We start from the raw sequence: 27,326 nt of genomic DNA, 5'->3' as shown, positions 1-27,326 counted from the left end.
TTTTCTGTAGTTACCAGGTGAGTGGCACCCACGAAAGGTTTACACTCACAGGAGTGCAAGCTTGTCTGCCCTCAAATTGCACACGACAGTCAAAATGAAATTTTCTTCCAAAATGAGCATCACATACTCAGTTACAGAATGGTGTGGGATAGAAGGGATCTCAAAGTCCACCAATGGGCAGGGACACCTGCTACTATCCCAAGCCCTGTCCAATCTGGCCTTAGACACTTCAAGGATGAGACAGCCACAGCTGCTCTGGGCACTCTGTGCTAGGGCCTCTCTCCCTACCCTCACAGGGTGGTATTCCCCATCCAACCCTGGGAATCCAATCCACTCCAGGCCCTTGTCCAAAGTCCTTCTCCAGATTTCTTGGCCTCTCCCAATTACTTCAGTCAGTTGTGATCTCCATCTATTCACCCACAAAAGCAGAGCAGGTGAATGACACACGGTGCTGAGGGGAGAACGCACACAATAAAACATTTCAGCTGAGGTGGGGGCTGTTGTTTCCCACTCCTCCTTTCCTCATCCCCCCTCTGTACAAGGACACATGAAATAACAGTGCCAGGACTTTGCACTGTTACACCTTTCTGACTGAACCCTGTTTTTTCCCTTTGTGCCAGCACCATCTGTTTCTGCAGCGTAAACAGCAACTGCAGACAGGTTAAAAGCAAGGACACTTTCTAAATGAGACTCCCCCTTCCATACCACTTAAAAAGAGCACAAAGGAGCTTTGCCTACATTTTCCACTATTTTTTGTACTCCTGTGTTCATAAAGCCTGCACTGATTTGGGAAATGTCACTCCTAAGAACAGAACACTACTTCGTGACTACATTGCTCCCCGCAGTGTGTTTACAACACAGTCAAGAGGGTCTTTTCTCTTTTTTCCCGGCTAATTTCTTAGTTTCAAGTAGAGAATAAAAGTGAAATGGGTGGAAAATGACATTTGTGTTACAAAACACAAATTTGTTCAAGAGCAGACCATGATTTATTGGCAGTTATTCTGAAACCCGGATGACTGAATACAATAAAAAGGTGTTCATAAAAAAAGAAAACAAACAAACAAAACCAGAACGGGAAAACAAACAAATCTCATCTTTAAATGCATCACTTGAAGGCATTGATCAAGGGGACACCGTGTGCTGGCAGCTCCTGGTGCAGCTGACGGAACAACATGGCACATTTGTTCCTTTCCTGGGTCCTGCCCAGGGTGTGCAACAGCCGCGCTTGGAAGTAGAGAACGTCTCTGAGCTGCTCTTTGCAGTCCACTTTGGCAAAGTAACTCCTGGCTTCATTTAGATTCAAGATAGCAGATTCCAAAGCTGTGGGAAAAAGGGGGACATTCATATTTAAGCAAATATCACAGTAATATCTCCAAGGCAGCTCAAGTCTAAGGAGGCCAATTACAAATTCCTCAGCTTTTCAAAACCATTTGTGTCTTAGCAACGTGGTCTCTCAGCTACTTTCTATTATTCAGTCTTTGCTGCAAAATATGTGTGTGAAAGTATGCAGATAAACAATATTCCATTATAAACATCTGTGCAACAACTAATTCCTAATGAATTTTGTATACAATAACCAGGTAACACACTCTGGTGTAGCAGGACTCCAGTACAGACACTGGTTTGCACTTGTGAGCAGTTTCAGAGATAATTACTCTTCACACTACCTTCAATCTTCTTTCGTGGAGTGTAGGAAGCTGCAGAAGCCACCTGACATTTGGCCACCAGGAACATGGCACAGCCTTTGTCCAGGACAGCTCCATGGGCCAAGACAGGTTCTATTGCCATGTGCAGGATATTCAGGGCTTGTTCAGGAATGCCAAGGATCAGCTGAAAGAGAAATACTTGTTGGTCTCACACTGGAATCCACTGATAGAGGAGCAGCTTCTTCAGGGAACACCAACACAAGCCATGTCTGTTTCTAAAAACATGATGTAACATGCATCTTTTTTTTCCCAACTTTTTCCCCACAATCTTCTTTTAAATCAAAACTTGTGAGTAGAAATGATTGGGAAAGCCTTCTCCACTCAGTGCTGACAGCCATGACTCTCAGAATAAACAATATAACTGAAGTCATTACCAGCATTAATTTTAATATACAAGCCAACCTGTGCTGCTTGAAAGCCAAAATACCAGCATGAAAAGATAACTGAAGACATTAAGACAGGGGAAATGTATGCTGCTTAATTATATACAATAACTATAAATTTTAGTGATACACATGAAACTCAAGTTTATTAACTTCCTTGAAAGCTTTTACATCCAGAGTTTGCTTCTTCACAATCAATAATTTAATTCCAACAAGGCTGTGTTCTTAAATCTCACAGGAGTAAAAACGGCATCCAGATCCCCAGAATAAATGCTGCCCTGCAGCCCTGTGAAAACACAAATCAGCCCTACCTGGGAGAAAGCCAAGTTGAGCACGGTTTCAGAGGCCAAGTACTGCAGGCTGTACTCGCGAGCCAGGGCCAGAGCCTGCAGCAGCACGGGCAGCGCGATGGTGTGGCACGAGGACCTCCAGTACAGCTCTGCCATGCACAGCAGCACCCTGGCAAACAGGGAGCAGCACTTAGAGACTTCACTCTGGGTGAAAAATGTCCCCTTGTTCCCAGGGAATTGTTCCATCCACAATGGGATTGGTTTTATTACAAATCACGCTGCTACATATACAATACATTTCAATTACACCCTTAAGAGGAGATGCCACAGGCATAGAAAAGATTAAATAATATATAATATATAATATCTTTATTTAAATATCTTTAAATAAAGATAAACAGCTCTCTCAAGATTTACACCAAGGTAAAACTACACACACACCCATTTCCTATTTATTTTAGATGCAGTGTTTCCTTCTTCCAGGAGCCTTCATGGAACTTTAACTTTACCACCTTTTAGTTTACATATTAAAAATAACTAGGTTTAAATGACACAATATTTTGAGGATTCCTCCATACTGTGATTAATAATTGAAATGACTCTGTAATCTCAGAATCACAGCAGGTAATCTGAAGACTAGTGAAGTCTGAACACAGACAAATTGAAATGGCTGATTCTAATCACTGCAAAGTGGCTTTAATACTCTGCAAATGAAACATTCTTACCTAATCACCATCTCGGTGTTCTTGATTTTCTGGCAGTGGATCAACAATTTCTGCAGAAGTTTGTGTGCCTCTGACATTTGATTTTGGGCTTTCAATACAATGGCTTTTCTGTCATGGTAGAAAGAAAACATCACTGTATTTTTGTACTTTGTATAGAATTCTGCTCTTCAGAACACAGTGAAACAGGTCTCTATTTTGTGACCTGTGTTTCTTGTAACTGCAGACTGGCAGCCTGACAAAGTGTACACATGCTGCACACACAGACAGGAGGAAAAACAGATCTCCCTGGTGCCAACTGGACAACTCCCAGGCAGAAAGGATCAAACTCATAAAACAGCTTTAGATAGAAACCAGAGATTGCCAAAACCAAAGGCCAAACAGGCAGCAGAAGTGGGAGGACATGCAAGCTAGAGAGCATAAGTGATTATCTGTGAGAAAAACAGGTATGAGGTAAAGCAGCTAAAATTGGCCTGAGCCAACAAGGATATGGAGCACCAGGAAAGTGGAGAGCAGGGAAGTCAGGACCAAATGCACAGCAGCAGGGGATGGGTACAAATGCCCTGAACCAGAGACTGAGCAGAGTATTTAAAGATCAGGGAATTCATGATCAGTCCAATTCCAGAAGGACAAGCATCAGGTCCCACAGCTTGAATACTGCTCTTCTGGCTGACTGGCACTGGCTGCTTTTAGGTGTTTTGCCTTTGAAAATCGACAAGAAATTCTTTGAACACTACGTTGGTTTTCATATTCACCAAATATCAAGTTTTAACTGTAACTATTTTTAACATGTCATTCTCATTTAGGAACAAGACCACATTAAGGTGAGTGGAAAAAAAAATCACATTGTTCCATTTTGGAGATGTAGAAACCAGGCCACAGAGGAATTCACTTAAGGCCTGAGCTCCCTCCTCAGCTATTTGACATAAAAATCTGCCTTGTGCTCAGGTTTGAGTATAGCAGATTTTGAAGACCTTACCACGACAGATTCACAGCCCTAGAATAAAACCAACTTCAGCTATTCCAGTTCTTAAAATGCCCAGAGAAACAACTACAAATTATTATTGCAGGACATGCTCTAAGGGAACAGCCCTATAGGTTAGACCACATAACCTTAACTAGTTCTGGAAAGGGAAAAAAATATAAGAGATTTGACTGCCAGTGATCATTGTGCTAATTTTTCATGATCTGCATGGAAGAAACCTGTAAGTACAGAAAGACCCACGATTTCTTACCTGTATACACCTTCAATGCTATTTAGTGCTGTAATTCCTGCTACAAGAGAATCTGCTACATGGTATCTGCCATCATTCATGGCTCGCTCAAACTGTATTTTCTGATCAAACAGCATCCAAAGCTAAACAAGGAACATCCAGAAACAAGCTTTAGAAGTTGTGCCTGCTCATTTTCTAATCCTAAATTAGAATTTACTTTTTATTTTCCCCCATGGGTATTTATCTCCAGACACTAACTCCACTGTCCAATTATTGGAATTACTGAATTACTGTCCTCAACAGAAATGCTCAGGTCTGGGTTAATGTTTCAATATTGAAGCTCACCTACTTGACTGCATTTTATGTGAAAAGGCTCTTTTAAATCATTACTAACGATTTCAGACTTGTAGGCAAGTAGACTTGTTCTGTAGTGAAAAGAGAAGGCTCACACTACATCTAATGAGATCTCAACCACTTCAATGTAAATACTATCTTATAGACTCCTGTGGCAATGTTTCTCAGAGTCACATAAAATCAGGTTATTAGCCTATTATCTCAGTTATTTATGGATTGTAATATATCAAAATAAGCAGCACTAATTAAGCAGAACTCTGAAGCTTCAAATCAATGCAGAGCATTTAATTGCTCTATGTGCTCATGAAGCAGATGTATATTCCTCTGTTAATGAAATTTGTACTTGAACAGCTTCATCTTAGGAGGTTGTGGTGAGAGAAATGTCTCACCAGTCTGAAAACAACACAGGCAGCTTTTCCTTGCTTTTGTAAAAAAGCTGCTGCTCCACAGCTTCCCATGAGGACGAGCCAAGGGAAATGAGAAAATGTACAGCCCAAGGCATCCAGAGGAAAAGTCAGGAGCAGTGGGATTCACATCCTACTGTACAATGGTGACACAAGTTACAGGCTGAATGCAAGTATTCTACCTGTGCATGCTGACTGTTGGGAGGGAATCTCTCCTTCAGGTGTGTCAGTATTTCAGAAGCAGCTGCAAAGTACCCCTGGAACACACAAGGACACTGATTAATGCACCCTGCTCCCCTCTCTTTCAGCACAACCCTCAGGGAAGGGATTTGCCAAGCAAACACCCTGCATTGTCTCTGCCCCCAGAGTTAAAGGGCGTTAAAGGCAGCAAAAACCACAAGTCGAGTCTTGCACCCTCTGTCAGCACCACCCACAGGCGCTCTCAGCAAATGGCACCTGGTGCAAGCGGCCTGGAGCTCACCTGCTCGGCGTGCAGCGCTGCCAGGTGACACAACACCACGGCAAAGGACTCGGTGTTGTTCTGCTGAACGCCCACGTTCACAGCCTCCAGACTGTTCATGCTCAGCAAGGTCTGGGCTTGCTGAAGTGCCATGGTGCTTGTGCAAGAGAAATATCTGTGAGTTTTCAAGCAGCAAACAACAGCCATTTTTAATCTATGGGTTTATTATGACAATAGTCTACATTGTCTGGTTAAGCCTGGGGAGAAGGAAAACTTGTAAAATAACTTCTGTCCAGAGACTCTGCACTGTGCAGGCACAGCAAGTACTACAGACTGAAAGCTGCACACAGCCAAAGCACAGAGATGCTGAAAGTGGGGGCACAGGAACAATTTATGATCTATTTGCCACTACTAAATTGAAACTCTATCTCTTCTTCAGTATAAGTTTTAAAGGAACACAAGAGAATGGAAATAATTGCACTCAGCCTGTACTGAATCTGATTGCTTTACTGAGTCTGATTGCTTTATTTTAGTGCACTGGAGAGACACAGGCACTTGTTACACCTATAGAAATGCATTATGTGCCAACAAGTGCAGCAGCTAATCCAGGAGTTCCAAACAGAGCCAATACCTGCGGCCGTACAGTCTCCAAATGGCTGTTTTCTGTGCTATGCTGATGTCTATGAGCTCTGACAGGCTGTGCTTCCAATGCAACACATCAGAATCTTTTAAGGCATCCATTAGTTTGTTGGCAGCCTTTCCTGCAAAAGCTCTTTGCTGAACCAAGGACTGGATTCCCAAGGAAGCAAGATACTGGGAAGAAGGAAAAAAAACAACATACCTACAGTGATGGAAGAAAACAGAGTACCCCAGGCTGGCAAATCACACTGGAGCAGAGTTTCAAACTACTAAAAAAGAATCCCAAAAAGACAGCACAGACAAAGGAACATTGCTCCAGGCATTTCTTTAAATACTCACTTAGGCACACCCACACATATGTGAATGTCATTTTGTTGGATGTGAAAGGTAATTTCCACTCCCCCACACAGAAATCTTATGGAGGAGGACAGGAGCAGTACCTGGATTTCTCCAGAACTGCTGTGAAAACAGAGCCTTTGCTTTCCTTCCCTTCCCCACAGAGGCCATGGCTGCTCCTATCTCCCAGCAGTTTTAGTCAATTTTAGAACAATTATCTTAACAAAAGAATTGTGGATTTGGGGAAGACAGAACTAAACATTAACAGACAACAAATCTATCAAAGGGGAGGGCTGTCCTGCAAGATTTCAGAGCTGTACAAATAAACATGTGCTCAAAGCTCTGCCAGATGCATGAGCACTGAGCTTCAGAGAAGATGGAGCCCTAAGAACCTCCCCTGAGCACCAGATTGTAACTAAATGTGCCTGGGCCAGTAGCCACAGAGAGATTTTCTACCTGAAAATCAAGCAAGTTAGAAGGAACACCAGTGAGCTTTGCAATAATGCTCTGGCATTAAAGCAACTGAACTCTGGCTTGTTAATAGGAAGCATAAAAGTCATAGAAACAGGTAGATTTTGGAGTGTTAAAACATGTTTGTTTAAATCCAATCCCATATTTTGAACAGACAAGCCACAAAACCCCAAACTCTGATCACACACATGCCCATTGCCACACGGTTTTGTCCCAGAATAAAGTTAAGGATTGATGAAATGGACTCACTGGCAATCCAAAATGTAAGGATTTGTTCACAGAGTGCTCCAGCAGAACACAGCTGTCAAATATCTTCTGCTCCAGGATGTACAACCAACTCTAGCAAAGAAAAAGATCAAATTCTCATTGCAAATAACTGATGGCTGCAGCACTTTGAACTTGGCTTGCTGTTAGAGAATGCACAAAAAGTCACTGGAAATGCCAAGCACTTGAGGATTGATTCTAAGGAAACTTCTGCTAAATGCTGCACAGCAAAACATATCAGAAGTGCATCTAGGCTGGGATGCTGGTGTGGCACCAGCCAACCTGGAGGTTCAGTGATGCACAAAAATACAGGAACTGTGGAATGCAGCACCTTAGGAGTTTGATACCATTGATGTCAACTCATTATAATGTTAATTACAGGGAAAAAATAGAGAGAAATCCAAGTCCTTCCCTCCCACTTTGCTTGCTGTAAAGGTGGCTCTGAGAATTCAGCAGACAGAAAGGAGGCAGCTTCTGAAATACTTCTTCTTTTTACATCATCTAAGGCTCAACTTTGAGCTCACTACTGAGATCTCCACTGGGATAACAATTCCTGCTTAAGGAATTAACCCTGAGCTGCAACAAACCATGCCATGATCCTTGCCCTGTGTGCCAGGAGTGATGCCAGCCCACTGCTGGGCAGTCAGATGCTCTGGGGAGGTGCAGCTGTGAGAGGAGCTCTGCAGCAGCTCCCTGAGCAGCTCCAGGCCCATTGGCACAGAGCTCTTACCAGGCAGTGCTGCAGGCACACGTGGTCGTTGGACTCCTGGGCAATCCTGATGGCTTCCTGAAGGGCCAGTTCAGCCTGCTGGCTGTGACAGACAGACAGACACAGACAGGGGAGAACAATTACTGTTCCTGCAGTGCTCAAGATACAGCATCCTGATCCAGAGGAATATTGATCTGAATTATGCATCATGCACTCAGATCTCTGATTTCACAGCCTGTGTTTTCCTCCCAGCACTCAGCAGTGCATTCTGCTTTTCAGGACAGAAAGTCTGACAGCATCTGCAAACCAAAATGCAGCTGTAACCCCAACGTGGCCTTTCAAACCCTGTACAGGCCATGGTGCCAAGTTATTGTTTGAACAGGGGCAACATTTGGAATCTGCCTTTGTGGAAATTGTTACTCTTAACTTTGCTGTGTCCTTCCCCTCTCCAGTCCTTTCACGTCATGCCTCCAGGCAGCAATCAATAAATGCAAACCAGAAATGAAGATGGGTAGGCTAGCTTTATCAACAAAATAAACCCCAACCCTTGTGGCATTTTAAATTTTAAAAGCTCGGATGGCTTTTTTGGTTTAATTATTCTTTTGCCAGATCATCAGCTTTGTGTTGACTTGCAGAAAACCAACCATACTTTCTTGAAAATATGGATGAAAATATGGCTGAAAATAGGCAATTATGCCCACAGACCCTTCTGAGGTCATGGAAATGTAATTGAACACTTAAAATACCCAGGACACAGACAAATATCAACTCTTAGACGGCTCAGTTATTATGGAAACCAAACAAACACCAAAACAAAAACAAACCCAAACAAACCAAGATCGCAAGAGGATCCCAACCCAACCACAGCCGCTGCCAAGTGAGAGAGATCCCCTGCAGGGTTTTTAGAAGGAGGGGGGGTCTCTCAGCCCCTGCCACGCCCGGCTCAGTGGGTGATTCCGTACTAGTGGCCGAAGCGGCAGTGCAGCGCCGCCAGGTTGAGCGCGGCGTAGCGCAGGCTGCGCCCGTAGCCCTCGTCCCCGTTGCTTTTGCTCTCGGCGCCCGTGAGGATCAGCCGGTCAAAGTAGTGCAGGAGGCTGTGTGTGGAACTGAAGACATCCTGCACCCTGATGCTGTTTAAGTAGCTTAAATAATGCTGGAAAAGGGAAACAAAATCAGTTTTAAATGTACAGATACCAAACCAGAGGTTTTGTTTGTAATTACTGGGTGTTTCTGTCCAAAACATGTAATTGTGAAATACTGATCAGAAGTTGCAATGCTGATACTACCTGGGTGGAATTTCTGGATTAAACTGGATAATTTCTTGGACAATATTGGCTGTTTGCCCTAACAGGATCTGCCAAATGGTGAAGATTACAAGATCTGTCAGAAAGATCCCAGAGAGTCTGAGATCTCTGCAGAGATGGAATTTCTGTATTTATGTGAGAGTGGGAATGGAGGCAGCACTCCCACAGCGCCTGCACTCAGGAAGATACAACACCAGCACTGCTTCCAAATGCTGTGCAGATAGAAAGGAGATGCTAAAATTCTGTATTTTCTTTTTGGCACTGAGACCTGGGCAGGGTAATCCTTTATGCTGTGAAGTGCAGGCAGGGACTATGGCAGCCCTCTCAAGGATACCCTTCCCAACAGCAGCAAGGAAAATCCTTCTGCTCAGCCCAGGGCTGCTGGGAGGCAGAGCCAGAAAACAAGGCAGGAAGGAGCTGAACTTTGGAAGTTGCTCAAGAAGAAGCTGTTGAGGGACAAAGCAAGAGCTCACACCACAGCTCTGGTCCCTCAGCATGAGCTCTCTGTGGCTTTCAGTATAAATTGCTATTAAGGACCAGAAGCAAAGTGAACAACTACCAGCCAAATAACAGATATTGCACTTAGTAATGATTTTTAAACTACAGGATAATGAGGCCTGAAATTACTTAGGAAAACGTGGGCAAATTATATAAGTTTTAGATCTAGTTGAACAAGAATGCACTGTCCCACCAAAATTAAGAGGTTTACATCTGTGCATGAAGGAGAAGTACTTTGCTTAATTAAGGTTCCTGTACCTTCAGAAGTTTTAGTCTGAATTACTAAACATTTACATGCAACTTGCTCCCAGTTTTATCATCTACTTATATTTCAATAGAGAATAAATTACTTCCAAATAATCCTATCCTTGAGATAAGAAATCCTTTTACAACCATTATGGATGAAGAAAAAGATACTTACTGCTTCAGCAAAGTCTGGATTAAATTTTAACAAGTTGTTCAATTCCTTCTGTAAAGATGCTGGAGCAAGAGCCTTTGTCTCATCATTCTTTAGCAAAGAAGCCTGGGATAAAATTTGAACAGTACAAGTAAGAAATGTAACTCTACAAGGAGGGTTATAAAAATATATTGTGGTGCAGGATTGTCAGGTTGGAGAGGACATTAAAGAAGATTTTGTAGCAGCTCTGTCTATTATGACAGTGGCAGTTCTATACTACATTACAGTGTTCAATTTCCAGAGATCACAGAGACCAAGTCAAATAAAACTTTATTCAAAGGACTATTTAAAAGCATTTAAAGAATTCTGGTTAAGTTTCCCTCTGAAGAACTACTGCCACATATTGCTCACTGGAATTGCATGTATCTTCTCATAGAAAAAAAAACCCTCAGGAAAAGAAATTGATAAATCCAGTTTGCTTTGGCAAGCAGTTCAATTAATTTTAAAAATCACAAAAATGTAGCTACTAAAATTAGCATTACTGACTATTGAATTACTGACATTTGTGTCCATGTGTATTTCTGTTCCCTTTTTTATTTACCAGCTGGAATAACCAACAAAACTGCACATTTCACAGAAATGTGAGGCAAGCAGAGCAGAAGGACCTTGTGAGAACCAAATATCAGCATATGGTGACATGTCTGGATGAAACACTCACAGCCCCAAGTGCTCACACTGAGCAACAACAAGCAGGATATCAACAAAGCTCTACAAGAGCACAGAAAACATCTCAGCTGACACTGTGGGTAAAACTCAAGGTGAAATTGGTGTTATGGAATATTTCTTCCATTTAATGAAAATTAACATACCTGCTGAGAAAGAAAATACTCTGCTTGTTTCTGGGAAAGAGGCCCACTGCAGGCTATCTCTTCTTCCCTGGTAAGACACACTCTGGTTAGCAACAGGGCAAGGAAAGACAGCACAGGAACACATTTCATCACACACCCCACACTTCTGCTTCATAAGGGTGTGTGAGATATTACAGCTCAAAGCATGAAAGAACATTGAGAAAACTTAATACAGAACAAAATCTACTCCAAAGTCAGCAATCCAAATGATTTCACACAGTTTAGCTTCAACCTGCAGAGACTGTGGTTTACAGCAACATTACCCTAAATACACCCTAAAAACCCTAAAGAAATACAGCAGAGAAGATTTGGGGCTGACATATTCAAATGGCTCTGCTTTGTTTTCTGTCTTCTGAAGAGAGTCCCAAGAAGATTAATGGGCTCTTTGGTCACATCCATCACAGCTGGAACAGCTGGGAACAGCTGTTCTGTAATTTACTCTGTGGAAAGGCAGCAAGCCCAGCACACAGCCAGACCCCAAAGCTGCTGTCTGACTCACAACTCCTGCACAAGCTTATACAAATACAGTTTGCAAAGTACATTTTAAATACATGGACACATCAAATTATTCTTACAATGGAGCATCTCTTCAGCAGGTGAAAACTCTCAGTGTTTGCTTCTCCTTTCTGAGGTAAATAGACACGAATTCTTTTATTTGGAGAATGGTGAAAAGCAAAACAAAACCACTCAACTTCTTATTGAGCAATCTTTCCTTGCTGGCAGCAGAAGTGACCTCTCCAACAGAGGAGTCACCCAGCAGAGGGAAATTGTGGGCAGCAGCTGCCTTTGGGCTGTGTTCCCCAGGGGAGGATGAGGATGGGGCAGTGCCACCTCCCCGAGCCACTGACAAATGTCACCACACGGTGGCACCAAGGAAACGAGCGGCCACAAAGCTCAGCCCGGCTGCAGGAGACTTTAAACAAATCAAAGATTCATTTTCTTAAAAGGTTGAAAAGGCTTTAGCACGAATTGATCACCTTAAAGGCCCATCAAGTTCTTCTTTCTCCATTTTCCCATCCAGCTCCTCTGGATTTGTCAGCTCCATGTCACTCTCATCAGCTCCATCCTTTTTCTCATCCTTCTGGAAGTACTGCTGGAGTGCTGTGTAGAGTTTGTAGACCTGGCTGAAGGAAAGTTTGTTGTATGCCAGGATCATGTGGCGCAGGAACAGACCTGGAGAGGGAAATCCTGCTGTGAGCAGACAGGACACAAATCCATGGCCAGCAGCTTCAACAACATCCCTTAATTCCTCATGAAACAGAAATAAATGAGAAATTAAACAGAAATTACTGAGTCTCATCTCAATGATACAACTCAGTGTATCATCAAATCTCACTAAAGATAAGTGATAAATTGTTAAAATCAGTAACAAGCTCACAATGTGCAAAACTATCAGTTAATAGACAACATCTGAGCAAGAGAAAAATGACATTCTGCAATTTGAAACCTCCCCAGAAAAACAAAGCTGTGTCCTGAGGGAGTGACATCAATGACAGATATCACAGCAAAAATATGGATAACATTTATTATTTAAATATTATGGGTAACAATTATTTACCTACTACACTTGTTTTATGAACTTCTGGCTCTGTCCCTGAGAATGAATCTGAAAGATCATCAAAAAATTGTTCCATGTCTTTCAGTTCTCCTTCTGCCATGAGTTTTAACCTAAACAGGGGAAGAAAGTGTCATTTTTTAGGGCATTAATGCAGACAACAGGGGGAAAATGACATATTCTAGGGTATTAACATAGACATCAAGTAAAATATTCCCCTGCTTCCTGCATAAATGAGCAAACACAAGTGATAAGTAATTCTTGGACCCCAAGAGGTTTTCATACTGAGATAAATAAGATAATATTAAATAGTGGTAAAATATTATTATTATTATTATTATTATTATTATTATTATTATTATTATTATTATTATTATTAATAATAATAATAATAATTATTATTATTACTATTATTATTGTGTTTGGGCATGTTTTTCTTTTTAAATAGGTCTTTATTATGAGAATAATTAGATGAGATGGTTATTCTTAAAACAAATAGGAACTCTTTTTTTTCTCTTTATTTTGGAAAACTAAAAATTTTCTAATTTTAAAAATTCTTTCAAAATTTTTAAATTTTTGTACTGCTTGCGTTTTTGGAATTGTGAGTTTGCTGTTTAGTGAGTTATTTGATGTGACAACAGAACTTCTGTCCCAAAGAAACTTTAAATCTGATCGCTTCGATGTTGGTGCCTTTCAGAACTTAGCTATGACAAGTACAAAACCTGTCCAAGCAGAGTTTTGGCCCAGCCGGTGCTTTCAGATCCTGACATTTGCAGTTTCGGGGCACTTCCCGAGCTGGGGGGACACGAACAGCGCGGGGGATCCCGGCGGCCCCGCCCCGCCCCGCCCGGGCCCGCACCTGATGTGGACGGAGCCGGCCAGGTGCGGGCAGCACTCCTCGATGGCCTTGCGCAGCCGCGACAGCGCCATATCGGGACCCTGCGGAGGACAGCGACATGTCGCGACAGGCCGCGACACGGCGGGGCCGCCCTCCCCCCGGCCCAGCCCCAGCCCGGGCCCGACCTGCAGCAGCGGCAGCAGCAGGCGGTTGAGGCGGCGGCGCTCCAGCAGGCCGAGCTGCGGGCCGGCGCGGCCCAGCTCGCTGAGCAGCACCAGCAGAGCCATCTTGTGCGGGGTGACCCAGTCGCGGACGCCGAACACGTTCGCGTGCACGACGCCGTTCGTCAGCATCGGGTTGAAGTACAGGCTGTCGTGCAGGCTCGCCATGGCGCCGCCGGGGCCCGCCCGTCGCCCGGGAAACCGCGCGCGCCCGCGCCCCGCCGGCCAATCACCGCCCCCGCCGCCGGCGCGCGCGCAGCGCCGCAGCCAATCGGAGGAGGGGATGTGCGCCGCCACAGCGGGGCCGCCGCGACCGGCCGGGCGCGAGAGAGACGTTCCGGGGAGAGAAGGGTCCGCGCTGAGGCGGGGCTGCTCCCCCGCGCTGCCCTGCATGGCAGCCAGGCCGCGGCTGGGGACAGCGAGGGCATGGGCTGCGCTTGGGCCGCTGCGGCCCTCGGGAGTTATCTGCTAGATAAGGGAACAGACATTTTCTCTGTGTGCTGGTGCTGCTGAGGCTCCGCAAACCCCGGGGTCAGTTCTGGGCCCCTCACGCCGAGCAGGACTCTGAGGGGCTGGAGCGGGTCCAGGGCAGGGAATGGAGCTGGGAAGGGCCTGGAGCCCCTGGAGGGGCTGAGGGAGCTGTGAGGGGCCTCAGCCTGGAGCAAAGGAGGCTCAGGGGGCCCTGCACAGCTCCTGCCAGGAGGGAAGAGCCTGGGGATCGGGCTGTGCTCCAGGGAACAGGGACAGGAGCAGAGGGAACGGCCCCAGGCTGCGCCAGGGCAGGGGCAGGGCTGACACCCGGAAAAATCTCTTCACTGAAAGAGTGGTGAAGCATTGGAAAGGGCTGACCAGGGAAGTGGTGGAGTCATCATGGCTGGAAGGGTCCAACCACCAAGTAGGCACAGCTCTTTGCAATGGGGTTTGGTGATTGGCCAAGGATGGACTTGATGGTCTTGGAAGTCTTTTCTAACTTTAATTATCCTGTGACTAACAGAGCTGTACCAGGTGAGGTACAGGTGACCAGGGCAGTGGCTTGGTGGGGTTACTGATTTTGGGAGCTCTCTAAACAGACAGAGTCTGATTTAAAAGGAGATGGTGTTTAATTCTGCACAGGCTGCAAGGTGAAGGTTTCCACAAGTCAAGAGCCCAAGGGGTAAAAAGTTTCATCTTTTATATAGTAAAATTTAGATGAACCCACCTATCCAATACATTTTCTCTGTCTCTGACACAAGCATTTCCATGTTACAGAGAACACCACAGAGTGAATTCACTCCCCTCTGGATTTCCTGCACGTTAATTGTGATGCCATAAAGATGTTTCCACATGTAAGTTTTTATTTTCTCAATAACTTGTTAGAGTACTTCATTAAGGCATCATATTCCCAAAGAAAATACTCCAATTATTATAATAGTTCTCATTTTTGTAAGTGAGAGCAAAACAAAACTCAATATTATTATACATCTGCATGTCCCTGGGGGTTTCCATCGCTCTGCTCCTGATTCATGCCTGGGGGTGGTGAGAGGAGGAGGAGGAGGCAAATCAAGCGCGGGGTAATTTCCTAGGATACATTTGCATTTAAGAAACTTAACATTGTAGCTTGCTGCTGCTGCTGGCATAATTAATGATCGTTTCCTCGCCCTCAGTGAGCCCATTGAGCTGTGTCTGAGCACACATCCCAGCAGTGACAGCAGCTATTATCTTTTAAAGGTCAATGTGCTGACATTTCCTGAAAGTAAAGCCCGGTGGCCTGGGCGGAAACACGGGGCTGGTGTCGTGGCAGGGCAGGGTGGAGAGGGGAGGGGATGAGATAAAGGCTGGGCTGTGCAAGAGGAAATGACAAACATCTGGTTCTGATGTTCTGTGCAATGCTCTGGAGCCAGAGTGTGAGCTCTGCTGACAATGCGTGGGGCAGAGAGAACATTTAGAATGCACTTTTAAAGGATATTTAAATCAGCTCTCATGCCTGAAACCCAGCAGTGAGAACTGACTTTGGTTGTATTAAATCCAGGATTCGGTAACCCAGCTGAGAAAGTCATCTTTTGTCTCACCTGAAATAGGCTGTGCCAGCAGCAAGGCCAGAGGGGGCAGCAGGATGAGCTGGGGGATGGAGCATCCTGTGAGGAAAGGCTGAGAGAACTGGGGTCCTGCAGCCTGGAAAAGAGAAATTTTGGGGTCCCAGTGCCTGAAGGGGCAACAAGAAAGATGGAGAGAGACTGTTCACAAGGGCCTGGAGTGACAGGACACTGGGAATGGATCCCACTGGCAGAGGGCAGGGCTGGACGGGATTTTGGAAAGAAATTCCCCCCTGTGAGGGAGGTGGGGCCCTGGCACAGGGTGCCCAGAGCAGCTGTGGCTGCCCCTGGATCCCTGGAGGTGTCCAAGGCCAGAGCTTGGAGCAATCTAGGATAGGGGAAGGTGTCATTTATTGGAAATAAATGATCTTTAGAGTCCCTTCCAATCCAAACCATTCCAATTTGGTGATTCCCTGATCCTTCCCACAGCCATTAATACCCAACCTGGAATCCCCAGATAAAGCCCAGCGATTAAATTTGTCCTTTTTTAACTTTACAATTAAATGTTGCAGATTGTTAAATTAAAACCAAATGAATATTCCTGGGAAGAATCCTCCCCTCCCTCTGGCTCTGCTGCTGTGTAAAACCTTGGGGGATTACAGAGCTCATTGTCACTTGCTATTTGGTGGCAGAAGGAAATGGGACATCTCTCAGTAATAGATTTAAATCTTTTAATGCTGCTTTGGCACAGTCCTGGAGGCTCAGTGAGGGCAAGGCTTTTATTAATAGAACCTCTTGAAATGCTGCTTTTCACCCACGGAGGAGCTGGCACAGTTCAGAGCCTCCTTCCAAAGCTCAGCGTGGTTTCACTCCTGCATGCTGCAGGGAAAGTCATCTCCAGTCACATGCTGGGGACATGATTCATCCAGATCTGTCCAAGTGAAGGCAGGAGTGGCAAGTGCAGCTGCCAGCACTGTCACCACATCTCAGCTCTGTCAGGCCCACGTTGCTCCCTGGAACATCTGTGTTTGGGAGGATTTCTTGTTAGCACATCCTTAACAGAGAAAATGGGAAAATGTTGGGTTTTGCTTGGTTTGGGGCAGCTTTTACCCCATTACAGCAACTGCATGGGGAGTTCTCATGTTTAATGTGATATTATTAACAAAAATCTGTGTATAGCTGGTACTGCAAGGGTGACACTGAGTTTAGACTACTTAGAACTTCTTAAAAACCAAGCTGTACTGATATTTTTAAGGTGTCTTGAAGCAGTCCCCTGCATGAGAAATGTGAGGAATGTGCCATTGCAAGCTTCAATGTCATATTCACAAGGCTTTTCTATTTTTTCTGTCACTTTGACTAAAATGGCAAGCTATTATTGGGGAAAAAAATGACATCTTTTGTTAAGTCATGTGTACAAGTTCAGAGCATATCTAAAGCTTGTCAAGGAGCATAAGCATTTCTGACAAAAGTTGACCTGATTTTGAGTTAAAAGATGGTGTCAGGGCAAATCCAGAAGTTGGGCTGTGTGCAGGATCTGCTCTTACTCCTGAGGCTGCCTGGAGTGTGCCATTCACATGACAATTACACACCATTTTTTTTCTCATTTTTACCCACTTCTTGTATCTCATTTGCTCCAAAAGTAGACTCTTCCTGCAGAAATTAGCAGATTGCATCCAACCCTTTGTAGGGGTAAATTTGATTTGTGCTCTGTGTTTATTTTCAGCACTTTTGTCTGTTCCTCTTTTTGGCAAAGCCCTGCCTGGTTCTTGGCCCTGGGTGCTCTTACATAAACTCTCCTGAAGCCTTGCTCAGGTTTGCACTGCTGGGTTTTCTTTAATGTGATCTTCTGGTTAAAAGCTTTCAGTTCTTGCAATCTGTGATTATTATTTTATATATTTATATATTCTACTCACAGCCTAGAGAAAATAATAACGGCATCTAGGAGCTCGCTGGAAATGGATTTTAAAATAATAAATATTTTTAGAATGAAATATTTTTATTATTAATACTATATATGATATATGATATATATTTTATTTACATTATTTTATATAAAATATATATTTATATTATGTATATACAATATATGTGATATATAAATATTTCTAGTATATAAAATATTAATAATATTTTATATATAATTAAATATTTTTATTGATAATAATAAAAACAATAAATATTTTTAAATAACACATTAGTGGAATAAGAATCCCAGTAGAATAGAAACTGAAAGAGGGTGGATTTGGGCTTGGTTTTAGAGGGAAATGCTTTACTCAGAGGGCAGTGAGGCCCTGGCACAGGGTGCCCAGAGCAGCTGTGGCTGCCCCTGGATCCCTGGCAGTGCCCAAGGGCAGGACAGGGCCTGGAGCAGCCTGGGGCAGCGGGAGGTGTCCCTGCCATGGCAGGGGTGGCACTGGAGGCTCCACAGAGGGACAATCCACGGCCTCCCTGGGCAGCGCCACTGCTCTGCACCCTGCATGGAGAGCAGCTCTTCCTCATGCTGAGCTGGAACTTCTTGTTTTCATTTATGGCCGTTCCTCTTCATGCTGTCACTGGGCACCACCAGAAAGAGCCTGGCACCATCCTCCTGGCACTGCTTGGAGGAGCTGGCATGGATGGATGAGATCCCCTCTCAGTGTCCTGCACACAGCTCCCACAGCCTCCGGTCCCACCGCTGCCACCCTCGGGTCCCATCAGTGCCACCCTGGGGTCCCACCGTGCCACCCTCGGGTCCCATCAGTGCCACCCTGGGGTCCCACCGTGCCACCCTCGGGTCCCATCAGTGCCACCCTCGGTGCCCCCGCGTGTCCCGGCCCCGCTCGGGGCATTTCCGCGCCCCCTCGGCCCCGCCGTGTCCTCTTCTCCCATTGGTCGCTCCCGCTCGCCGTCGGGGCGCAGCAGCCAATAGGCGCGCGGCGCGGCGGCGCGGCAGCCAATGGCGTGCGGCGTAGCGGCAGGGCCCGCCCTCCGAGCGGCGGCCCGGCGGGGTCGTTGCGGGGCGGGGGCGGCGCGGCGCTGGAGCGGCGGGAGCGGCCATGAAGGTGAGGGGCGCGGCCGGCCGGGACAGCGCCTCTGCCTCGGCCAGCAAGGGAGGGAGGAAGGAGGAGGGGGCGAAGCGGGGAGGGTAACGGGGCCGGGAACCCGGCGGGATGTCCGGGCCGGGCCGCCCCTCCCGGCTCGCCCCAGGCCGCGGCCGCCGTCCCGGCGCGCTGTGAGGGGAGCCCGGGCTGAGGCCGAGCCCAGGGGCCCGCGCTGAGTCAGCGGCCGGGCCGGGCCGGGCCCGTGAGGGGCTCAGCGGCGGCTCCCGCAGCCCCGGTCCCTCCCTGAGGCGCCGCGTCCCGCCCGGGGCTCTTGGGCCGTCCCGGAAAAGCTCTGCTCGGTCCAAAGGTGGGTGCAGAGAGGAAGTTTCAGTTTAAATGAATACAAATAAATCCCTCCTATCCCTCTCCTGTCGTTCTGCGGCTTGGGTAGCACACCCAGCTTGCACAGGTGTGTCAGGAGCAGCAGGTGAAATCCCTGCCAGGTAACAACACCCTTAAAGCTGAGAACGCAGCAGAGAAGTTGAACGCAGGATTTTGCTCCTTTGAGATGCACATAAGGTATGGGAGGGACGATACCGATGGCAGCTTGTCCATGAAGTGGAGACTGAAGGTTTTGGTGCAGAAATTGGGAATGTTTTGATCAATTCTCAAGGGAGGGATTATTTCTTTTAGCGTGTTTAATTTGTGTGTTGTGTTGGTGCTTTTCAGCACGGTGCCATTTCTTCTGCAGAGCAATATGGAGAGTCTAGACACCGTAATTCAATTATCAGTTAATGACCTGAGGGCACAGAAGGAATCCACAGGTGACGTGGGTTAAGGAGAAAATTAAAGCCCACGTAGCCCTGCCTTTCACCTTGAGTGGGTGGTTGGCAGCAAGATAAAGAGATTTTGTGTTTGATACCAACAACTTCAATGTGTCCAAAATGAGTAACAAAAAGTTCCTAAAAATACATATGTTTGGTGCTGACAGTGATGTCTGAACAGTTGTTACAGGCTCTGGAATGAAATAAGTCCAAGAAGCAGGTGTGAAACTCAGGCCAGGGTTGTGGGATCAGATGTCTCATGTCCTTTCATGTGTCCTGCTGCTGCTGTGACCCCAGGAGCTGTGTAAAATGGAACTTGAATTTTGACAGATCCATTTGGTTCATTATTTTATTTTTCTGTTATTTATATGTGGCTGCTTTAAAATGTTTTAGATACATAATTAGCTCCTCAGTTTTGAAGAAATGGTGATGAATGAGAGGAATGATTGTGTTACAGCTTTCCCTTATGAGGAGAGGAGGTATTTTTGAGAAGTTCCAAGTTTTAAACTCAGAGCTCTGCTGGACTGTCATTGGTTTTCAGGAAGTATTTCTGGAGAGTTAATTCCTCTTGCCTATTAAACCAGGATAACTATGTTTTGTCCAGGGAAAATTAATATTAATGCATTTCCACAGTGCTTATAATGGAGAAGTATAAAACAAGCTTTGCTTTGGGGCTGGGATGGGAGCTGCAGGCTGGGGTGAGCTGTGTGACTCTCTGGAGTCAGGGAAGGGCTGGGGAGCTCTCCTGGGGTGCCCAGGGCCCCGAGGCTCTTCCTGCACCAGGGTGAATTCTGCTCTTGAAATACCCACAATGATGAGTGGGTTTAACATTTAATTGGAATGTATATTTGGTGTTGTAACTGAAGTTCCTGTTCTTACCTTCTGTGCTCTGTGGTTGGAAAGGAGATGTTCTGGGCAATCCCCATTGTTCTGGCATTAAGTTCCCACAATTGCAAGAGGATTGTGTTCAGTTCAGGGCAAATGGGCAACTTCACCTAGAAATTAGTGTAGGAATCTAGAAATGTCATCTAGAAATTACACCAGGACTTAAAGCACCACGTTACAGAGCTGAAGTGTGTGTGTTCTGGTTGGTTGGGGTTTTACAGCAAGGTTTTAAAGTCTCAAAAGCAATTATTTGAGAAAGAGAACAGCTGTTAAAGAAAAAAGTATGAAAAAATAATTGTGTTTAAAGGAAGTTGTACCCCTCAGTTTCCTTTCAGGGAAAACCTGATGTGATTCTGTTTGCCCCTCCGGTTTTTTCCAGCAGGTCTCAGGGAGCCACCTGACAGTGATTAAACTTGTGACCTGCCCAGCTTGGAGTCCAAATTCCACCTTTTAGTAGAATGTGAGCTTTTGATAGGGACTCAAGTGCCTCAGGCTTCCAGGGATAAAAACTAGCACTTTGCTTATGTGTTCAGAATTTACACTGTTTTATGTGACTCAAAACTGTTAGACATTCAGTAAGGCAACAAAACGAGGTTCAGGGAGATCTTGAAAAATGTTTCCTTGTCAGTGAAACCAGACTGTAATTATCTTCAAGTTTGAGAGCCAGGAATGTTATTTGAGAGTTTTGTTGTGAGTCACGCAGAGCTGGGTGAGCTCTGGAGCAGATCCTGCAGGGACACTTGTGCATTAATCATGAGAAGTTTTCTGCTCTTTGTGCCTGTCCCCTCACCTGCCATGGGCTGTCAGCCACTTCTTCTTGCTCTGCTGTTGCATCACTGCTCAAATGCTGCCTCTGTGTGTGGGGATTCTCCAGCAGAGGAGTGTGAGTGTGAGCTCCCTGTCCTGCACAGACAAACCTGTTCCCCTGTGAGCTCCCTGTCCTGCACAGACAAACCTGTCCCTGTGAGCTCCCTGTCCTGCACAGACAAACCTGTCCCTGTGAGCTCCCTGTCCTGCCAGGGCAAACCTCTCCCACTCTGGATTTCAGCTGTTGTGGAGCTGCTCTGGCCCATCCTGACCGTGCTGGGATCCCTGGCTCTGGGATTGGCACCCCGTGCTCTGGGTGGTGACAGATGGAGTGAAGCAGCTCCTCACAGCAGCTCCCATCTGATGGGGGCTCCACATCCTGACCCTCTGTGCTGCTCTGTGCTGTTTTCAGGCGGGAGCTACTTCCATGTGGGCTTCCTGCTGCGGGCTGCTGAATGAAGTCATGGGCACGGGGGCAGTGCGTGGCCAGCAGGCTGGCTTTGGGGGAGGTGCTGGTCCCTTCAGGTTCACACCAAGCACGGGCTTCTCAGCTTATCCAGCTCCTGCTGCAGCCAGCACCAACATCGTCTGCAAGGCCTGTGGACTTTCCTTCTCAGTTTTCAGGAAAAAAGTGAGTACGTTTCCTATTGCACTGGATTTTTACACTTCTGAACTCATCTGTGGCATAGTGGGAGATGAGTGTTTTTCTCAGAAACCTGGGGCAGATACAGGCCTCAGGGAGGGACGAATGCCTTATTCTGAGGTCTCAAAAAACTATTGTCAACCAGGATTAGGAGTTAGTGAGTCTGATGTTCATTAGTCAGCAACACGTTGGATCTGGGCTGGCCTGGAAATTAATGGGCTCTTGATTTGTAAGATAAATGTGTTACCTTCAGAATCTTGAACAAAAAGCAAATCAGGTTTTGAAGGTGGCTCCAAACAGTGGTTGAGTACTGGAGTGAACAAACTGGGTGATGAAAAGTTAAAAACTCACAATACAGTATTAGAGTTTCTTTCTGGAACTTCTCATGCAGTTCTGGTTGTTTCCTGACCAGCTTTAGTTCTGCTCAAGGCTGTTGTGCTCCAGCAGCCTCTTCCTTCTTTGGGAGGCAGGTTGGTGGGTTAATGCAGATAAATAAAACTGAGATTATTTTATTATTTCTGTGTATCACAGCTGTCCAGGATTGCTATTTTGCCCCCTCAGTGATCTAATCCTCTGCAGCTCTTTCAGATGAAGCCTCTGCCCTCAGTTTGTGGTGTTTTCTGTTTATGTGTCCTGTTCACATGGCAAGGCTTTGTTGAATGAAGTGTTGTGTGGGGAGGTTTCTGAAGCCAATATTAATTTATAATCCTGAAAACCTTGAGGAGTTTGGGTTTGCTCACAGCAGCTGGAAGCTGACAGCCTTGCCTATTCCATCTTTTGTGTATTGTGAGTGCTTTGAACAGAGCTCTCTTCAAAAGTGACATCTGGGCTTTGGGAGTGTTTCCCTCCCATGTGATTCATCACATGTGAGGTGACTTTGACTTTTTGCAATCACTTGAGGAAGCAGGAGGTTCTCTAAAGTTTGGGGGTTTCCTGTTGTTTTACACACATGAAAGGAGCAGTGACAGTATATTCAGAGGTATTTTAACAGACTATAAAATTGATTTTAGTTTTGTTTGTTGTCTAAACTACAACTCAAGTACTCTATTAGTTCATTCATAATATTTTTCACTGAAACCTCAAATCAGCTTCAGTACTGCCAGAAGAGCGAGGGACTCCCTTGGAACACTTTGCAAAACTGACAGGGCAGTTGTCTGTATGTAAATATTAAAAATTCTGTCTGTCACAACTGCCAGTGGAAGAGCTGATAGGAAATTCTGTAGCCTGGAGAAGCAGAGAGCAGGGCCTGGGTTTGTTTCCTGTGAGCCAGAGCTGAATGGTTCCCTCCTTTCCCCTCAGCACGTGTGCTGTGACTGCAAAAAGGATTTTTGCTCAGTTTGTTCAGTCCTACAAGAGAATCTCAGGAGATGTTCCACCTGTCACCTGCTGCAAGAAACGGCCTTCCAGCGGCCTCAGCTGATGAGACTGAAAGTGAAGGACCTGCGGCAGTACCTGATCCTCAGGAACATCCCCACGGACACCTGCAGGGAGAAGGAGGACCTGGTGGAGCTGGTGCTGTGCCACCACGGCCTGGGGACAGAGCAGGACACGGACGCTGGCAGCCTGCGCTCGGCGCGCTCCCAGAGCTCGGCCTTCTTCAGCCACCCCTTCTCCACCTCCGTGTCCATGGCCAGCCCAGGAGAGCTCCCCAGCAGAAGGGGCAGCACAGGGAGTGCAGCACCTTCACGGGTACAGTGCTTAACGTGTTTCACGCTTTGCTTTATTTTATATACTGTCTTTAATAGTTATGTATCAATTTAAAATAAACCACCAATTGATACAGTTTGGAGGGACAGGAAAAATGCCTTTTGTACCCTGCATCTGAAAGCTGGAGATAATTAGCAAAGGTTCCTGGTTCATGTCAGAAGTGACTTAAACTTGGAATGATTAGTAGCAGCTGGAACTTCAAAATGTCATTTCATTGTCACCTGAGATCACCTTGGAAGGAAGGAAGGAAAGTGTTTTGTAAGGGAATAACATGGGTTTCTATCCTGATGAGTTTCATTTTGTACACAGGGACAAACTGAAACATCTGTAAATAATGAAGAAGAAGAAAGTGCAGAAGAGCAGGTGAGATATCCAAAGAATGGATTTTTGGCATGTGACACCATAAAGTTTTTTTATCTCTGCCAACATTCGGCCTCGTGCTCTGGTTGTTCCAGAGTTTGCTGTGTCTAGCAATGAATGTCTGCACACACTGGCTTGAGAAAGAATGAAACTTTAGCCAAGCTGCTGCAGCTTCAGGTGCTCTGAAGTAGCCAGGGCAGTTAAAGCCTCACACGTGCTGTGTTTCAGACCCCGGGGCTGGGCAGGAAGAGAGCCAGGGCCTCCCTGTCCGACATCTCCAGCCTGGAGGACATCGAAGGGATGAGCGTGCGGCAGCTGAAGGAAATCCTCGCCTGCAACTTTGTCAACTACTCAGGATGCTGTGAAAAATGGGAACTTGTGGAAAAAGTGAGCAGACTGTACAGAGAGAATGAGGAGAACCACAAGACACGTAGGTTTATCTTTATTTCTGCTTTCTTAGGACTGCTGAGTTTCTAGTTTCTGGTTTGGTTCTGCCAGTGGAAGAACTTGGTTCTGACCTCTGTCTGCTCTGCTGGAACACCTGGAAAATGTGTTTTAACAATGCAGGGTGCCCCTAGAGTAGCTGAGCACGGCTGTAGTGATTAAACAAAGCTTTCCAGGATTGTGCTGGTTTTTGAGACTTTCCTCCAAAGTTTGGAGAGCTCAGCTTTCACAGTGAGGGTAAAATTGCCCAACTGAGAACTGGTTCCTCAGAGAACTGGAACTTGGCACCTCCCTGTGCTTTGCTGGGTTTCACAGGGCATTACACAGCTGCTGTGTAGCTGTGCAGGTCAGGGCACTTTAGAGCTGGTACTGCAGAATTAAAATCTACAGTGACAAAAGTCCAAGGGCTTTGCTCTCAGTCCACATTTTCATAAGGTGGTTCTGTGGCTGCTGTTCTGCCCTCTGTTCCACACAGCAGTGGAGTCTTTCACTTGTGTAATTTGTCCTCAGAGCCATTCTTGCTTACACAAAACTTGGGAAAAAACTGTAAACTTAAGGTTTATTTTTTTTGCCATGATCTGATGGAATGGTCAGTTGTTGATGGGGATGGTGACTACATGCAATGAAACTTGACAGGTTTTATTCACTTCTGCCACCTTTATGGCCTGCTTAAGGCTTCTGCTTCTTAGTGTGCTTTATTATTGTTGTGTTTAATCTTCTGAGGAAAGTGTTCTGCCAAGCAGTGAGCTCTGACACAGAAAACCAACATGCTCTGAATTTTAATCCAGCACATTATTGTGCAGTCATTACATTCTGAATTGAGAACAGTTTCTTGAGTTTAAAGAATGAAGCCAAATATTGGATGTTCACTTGAGGGGCTTTCTAGTTCTGATTTCTTTGCTTCTTTGTGGAGGAAAATAAATTAATTCATACTGGGGGTTAAAAAAGTTCATGCGAGGGGACAGAGCATGGCTGGGCTGGAGCTGCCCTGGCTGTGCAGGGCCCAGAGCCGTGACCTCCCTCTCTGTTGGTTTGCAGAGGGGGAGAGGATGCAGCTGAACGAGGACGACGACAGCCTGTGCCGGATCTGCATGGACGCCGTGATCGACTGCGTGCTGCTGGAGTGCGGCCACATGGTCACCTGCACCAAGTGCGGCAAGAGGATGAGCGAGTGCCCCATCTGCCGGCAGTACGTCGTGCGGGCCGTGCACGTCTTCAAATCCTAACGCAGCCCTGGCCCCGTGCCCCGGGCAGGGCTCCCGTGGGCAGGGCTCCTGTGGGCAGGGCTCCCGTGGGCAGGGCTCCTGTGGGCAGGGCTCCTGTGGGCAGGGCTCCTGTGGGCAGGCGTGCTGCGCCCTGGGCACTGCAGCTTTCTCGTGTTGGTTAAACTCAGCCTTTTCAACATCCTCATGTAGAAGTTGGTGAAAGGTTTTTCAAGCAGCTCCTGCAGCGCAGGGCTGGGCAGGCCCAGGTGCTGCCCCACTGACCTTACAGCCCCACAGATTGTTGGAGTCAAACTGTTTACAGCAGTTCTTGCTCTCTTCTGAAGAATCTCACCTGTCCTTACGCATTCAGCACTCGGCAAGTGGTCAGCAAACACCTCCGCTTGAGCCTGTTAGCCTGTGGTGTTGTCTAGTGCTTTAGAAGCAATGAATATATCAGTTGATTATTCAGCTTTTCCCTAACGATAGAATGTATCTGTCCCGAGGGCCCGGCTGCCCGCTGGGTCGGACACAGCTTAGGCAGCACTGCCGTGAACTGTTCCTGCACTGAAGCCCTTAAGCAATCTTGCTTTGTGCTGATTGCTCCCTCTGAATGTCTGTCATGGCACGTGTGCTGTCTTGGCTGTTCTCTGTCAGTGTACAAAGCACTCCATCACTCTGCAGGGCTCAGGGGCCGCGCTGGGCTCTGCCTGGTGGGCTCCAAAAACCAGTTACTGAGTGGTTTTTAGTTTAGGAATAAACTATTTTTTTAAGAAGGGTTACTCTAGTAAACCATGTTAGCGTGGTCCTTAATCCGCTCATGCCTGTTGTAACTATGAAGCTGTGATGATTGTACTCCATGTGCCGACAGCCTGATGTTACTGTGAATCCTGCCCAGGGGCACCAGCTCCGTGCTGCTAACGTGGAATGTACAGCATTACTAACCTTAACTGGGGAGGGGAGGCAGGAGCAGGGACAGCTTTTGTTTCAAATCTCTGTTCATGGACTTTCACCCAAAGCCAAGTCACCCAAACCAGCGTCCCAGTATTGCTGCCAGCCCTGGGCCCAGGGTCAGGCTGAGCTTTGTGCCATGAGCTGGGGCCCAGGTCCTCCCAGAGCAGGAATTGTAAGGGTCCCTGTGGGATGTCTGTGAGCAGTGACCTGGGGAAGGGAGCAGCAAGAGGAGGATCCTTGTGACCAAGCATGGCCACAACTGGGATTGGTGGAGCTCACTAAAAAAGAGGTGAGGAAGGACCATGTGTGTCCAGTTACTCTTTAAGGAGAGTTGGTTAAATGTACAGTTTCTTCTTTGATTTCCCATGTGGCAGCAAAGTTCCAGAGCCAAGGCTGTGCTGGCTGAGGGTGCAGGACCCAAGAACTGGACCTGTGCTGCACTGGCACCTGCTCTTATTTTTGTGAATCCTTAAGCTGGCTTGGAAGAGAGAAAGCAGCTCCTCCTCACACAAAACACAGCTCCAAGCTCTACTGGGTATTTTTCAGAAGGGAGCAAACCTCTCAATGGCTTTATTTTTTAGAAGTAACTTTTTAAAGGTACTTAATTCCTGGAGTCTGTCCAGAGGGGAGGCTAATGAAAACAGACGTGCCCTCGGTGTTATTTCCATGCTGCTCATTAGCACTCGAACTCAATAAAGGTGGGTGATGGGCTCTCTCAGCCTCTGTCTCTTTTCTTACCCAGCCCTGGCAGTGCTGGGGGTTACTCAGCTCCAGTGTTCATGTTCTCAAGCTGTC

General features: G+C 46.2%; 2 protein-coding genes across 2 annotated transcripts; one reads left to right on the top strand and one right to left on the bottom strand.

Annotated features, from left to right (window-relative positions):
• Positions 1 to 989: 989 nt before the first annotated feature.
• On the bottom strand, positions 990 to 13,846 carry ANAPC5 (anaphase promoting complex subunit 5). Its single transcript, XM_058816791.1, has 17 exons — positions 13,638 to 13,846; positions 13,474 to 13,553; positions 12,618 to 12,727; positions 12,037 to 12,232; positions 11,021 to 11,087; positions 10,176 to 10,277; positions 8,915 to 9,105; positions 7,974 to 8,055; positions 7,229 to 7,318; positions 6,165 to 6,346; positions 5,555 to 5,690; positions 5,256 to 5,330; positions 4,337 to 4,458; positions 3,105 to 3,212; positions 2,401 to 2,548; positions 1,668 to 1,830; positions 990 to 1,320 (listed from the first exon to the last, which is right to left on the bottom strand). Exons 1-17 carry the CDS (start codon positions 13,839 to 13,841, stop codon positions 1,106 to 1,108), a joined length of 2,271 nt encoding a protein of 756 aa, XP_058672774.1. The 5' UTR covers positions 13,842 to 13,846; the 3' UTR covers positions 990 to 1,105.
• Positions 13,847 to 18,815: 4,969 nt separating this feature from the next.
• Positions 18,816 to 27,236, top strand: RNF34 (ring finger protein 34). Its single transcript, XM_058816723.1, has 6 exons — positions 18,816 to 19,072; positions 21,634 to 21,852; positions 23,164 to 23,553; positions 23,881 to 23,934; positions 24,160 to 24,361; positions 25,414 to 27,236. Exons 2-6 carry the CDS (start codon positions 21,649 to 21,651, stop codon positions 25,599 to 25,601), a joined length of 1,038 nt encoding a protein of 345 aa, XP_058672706.1. The 5' UTR covers positions 18,816 to 19,072; positions 21,634 to 21,648; the 3' UTR covers positions 25,602 to 27,236.
• The last annotated feature ends 90 nt before the right edge of the window (positions 27,237 to 27,326 follow it).

Source organism: Ammospiza caudacuta, chromosome 18, assembly GCF_027887145.1.
Source record: "Ammospiza caudacuta isolate bAmmCau1 chromosome 18, bAmmCau1.pri, whole genome shotgun sequence".
NCBI lineage: Eukaryota > Metazoa > Chordata > Aves > Passeriformes > Passerellidae > Ammospiza > Ammospiza caudacuta.
The sequence above is the reverse complement of the archived record's forward strand: the minus strand, read 5'-3'. Positions and strand labels throughout refer to the sequence as shown.

What these genes read in the sequence shown, in the direction of transcription:
- ANAPC5 (XM_058816791.1), bottom strand. Translation starts at nt 13,841, where the DNA reads ATGGCGAGCCTGCACGACAGCCTGTACTTCAACCCGATGCTGACGAAC. An exon ending in AGTATTTTCTTTCTCAGCAG is followed by an intron (nt 10,278 to 11,020) that starts GTATGTTAATTT and finishes ATTTTATCCCAG; the next exon opens with GCTTCTTTGCTAAAGAATGA. An exon ending in TCAACTTGGCTTTCTCCCAG is followed by an intron (nt 1,831 to 2,400) that starts GTAGGGCTGATT and finishes TTTCTCTTTCAG; the next exon opens with CTGATCCTTGGCATTCCTGA.
- RNF34 (XM_058816723.1), top strand. Translation starts at nt 21,649, where the DNA reads ATGTGGGCTTCCTGCTGCGGGCTGCTGAATGAAGTCATGGGCACGGGG. An exon ending in TCTCAGTTTTCAGGAAAAAA is followed by an intron (nt 21,853 to 23,163) that starts GTGAGTACGTTT and finishes CTTTCCCCTCAG; the next exon opens with CACGTGTGCTGTGACTGCAA. An exon ending in GGAGTGCAGCACCTTCACGG is followed by an intron (nt 23,554 to 23,880) that starts GTACAGTGCTTA and finishes TTTTGTACACAG; the next exon opens with GGACAAACTGAAACATCTGT.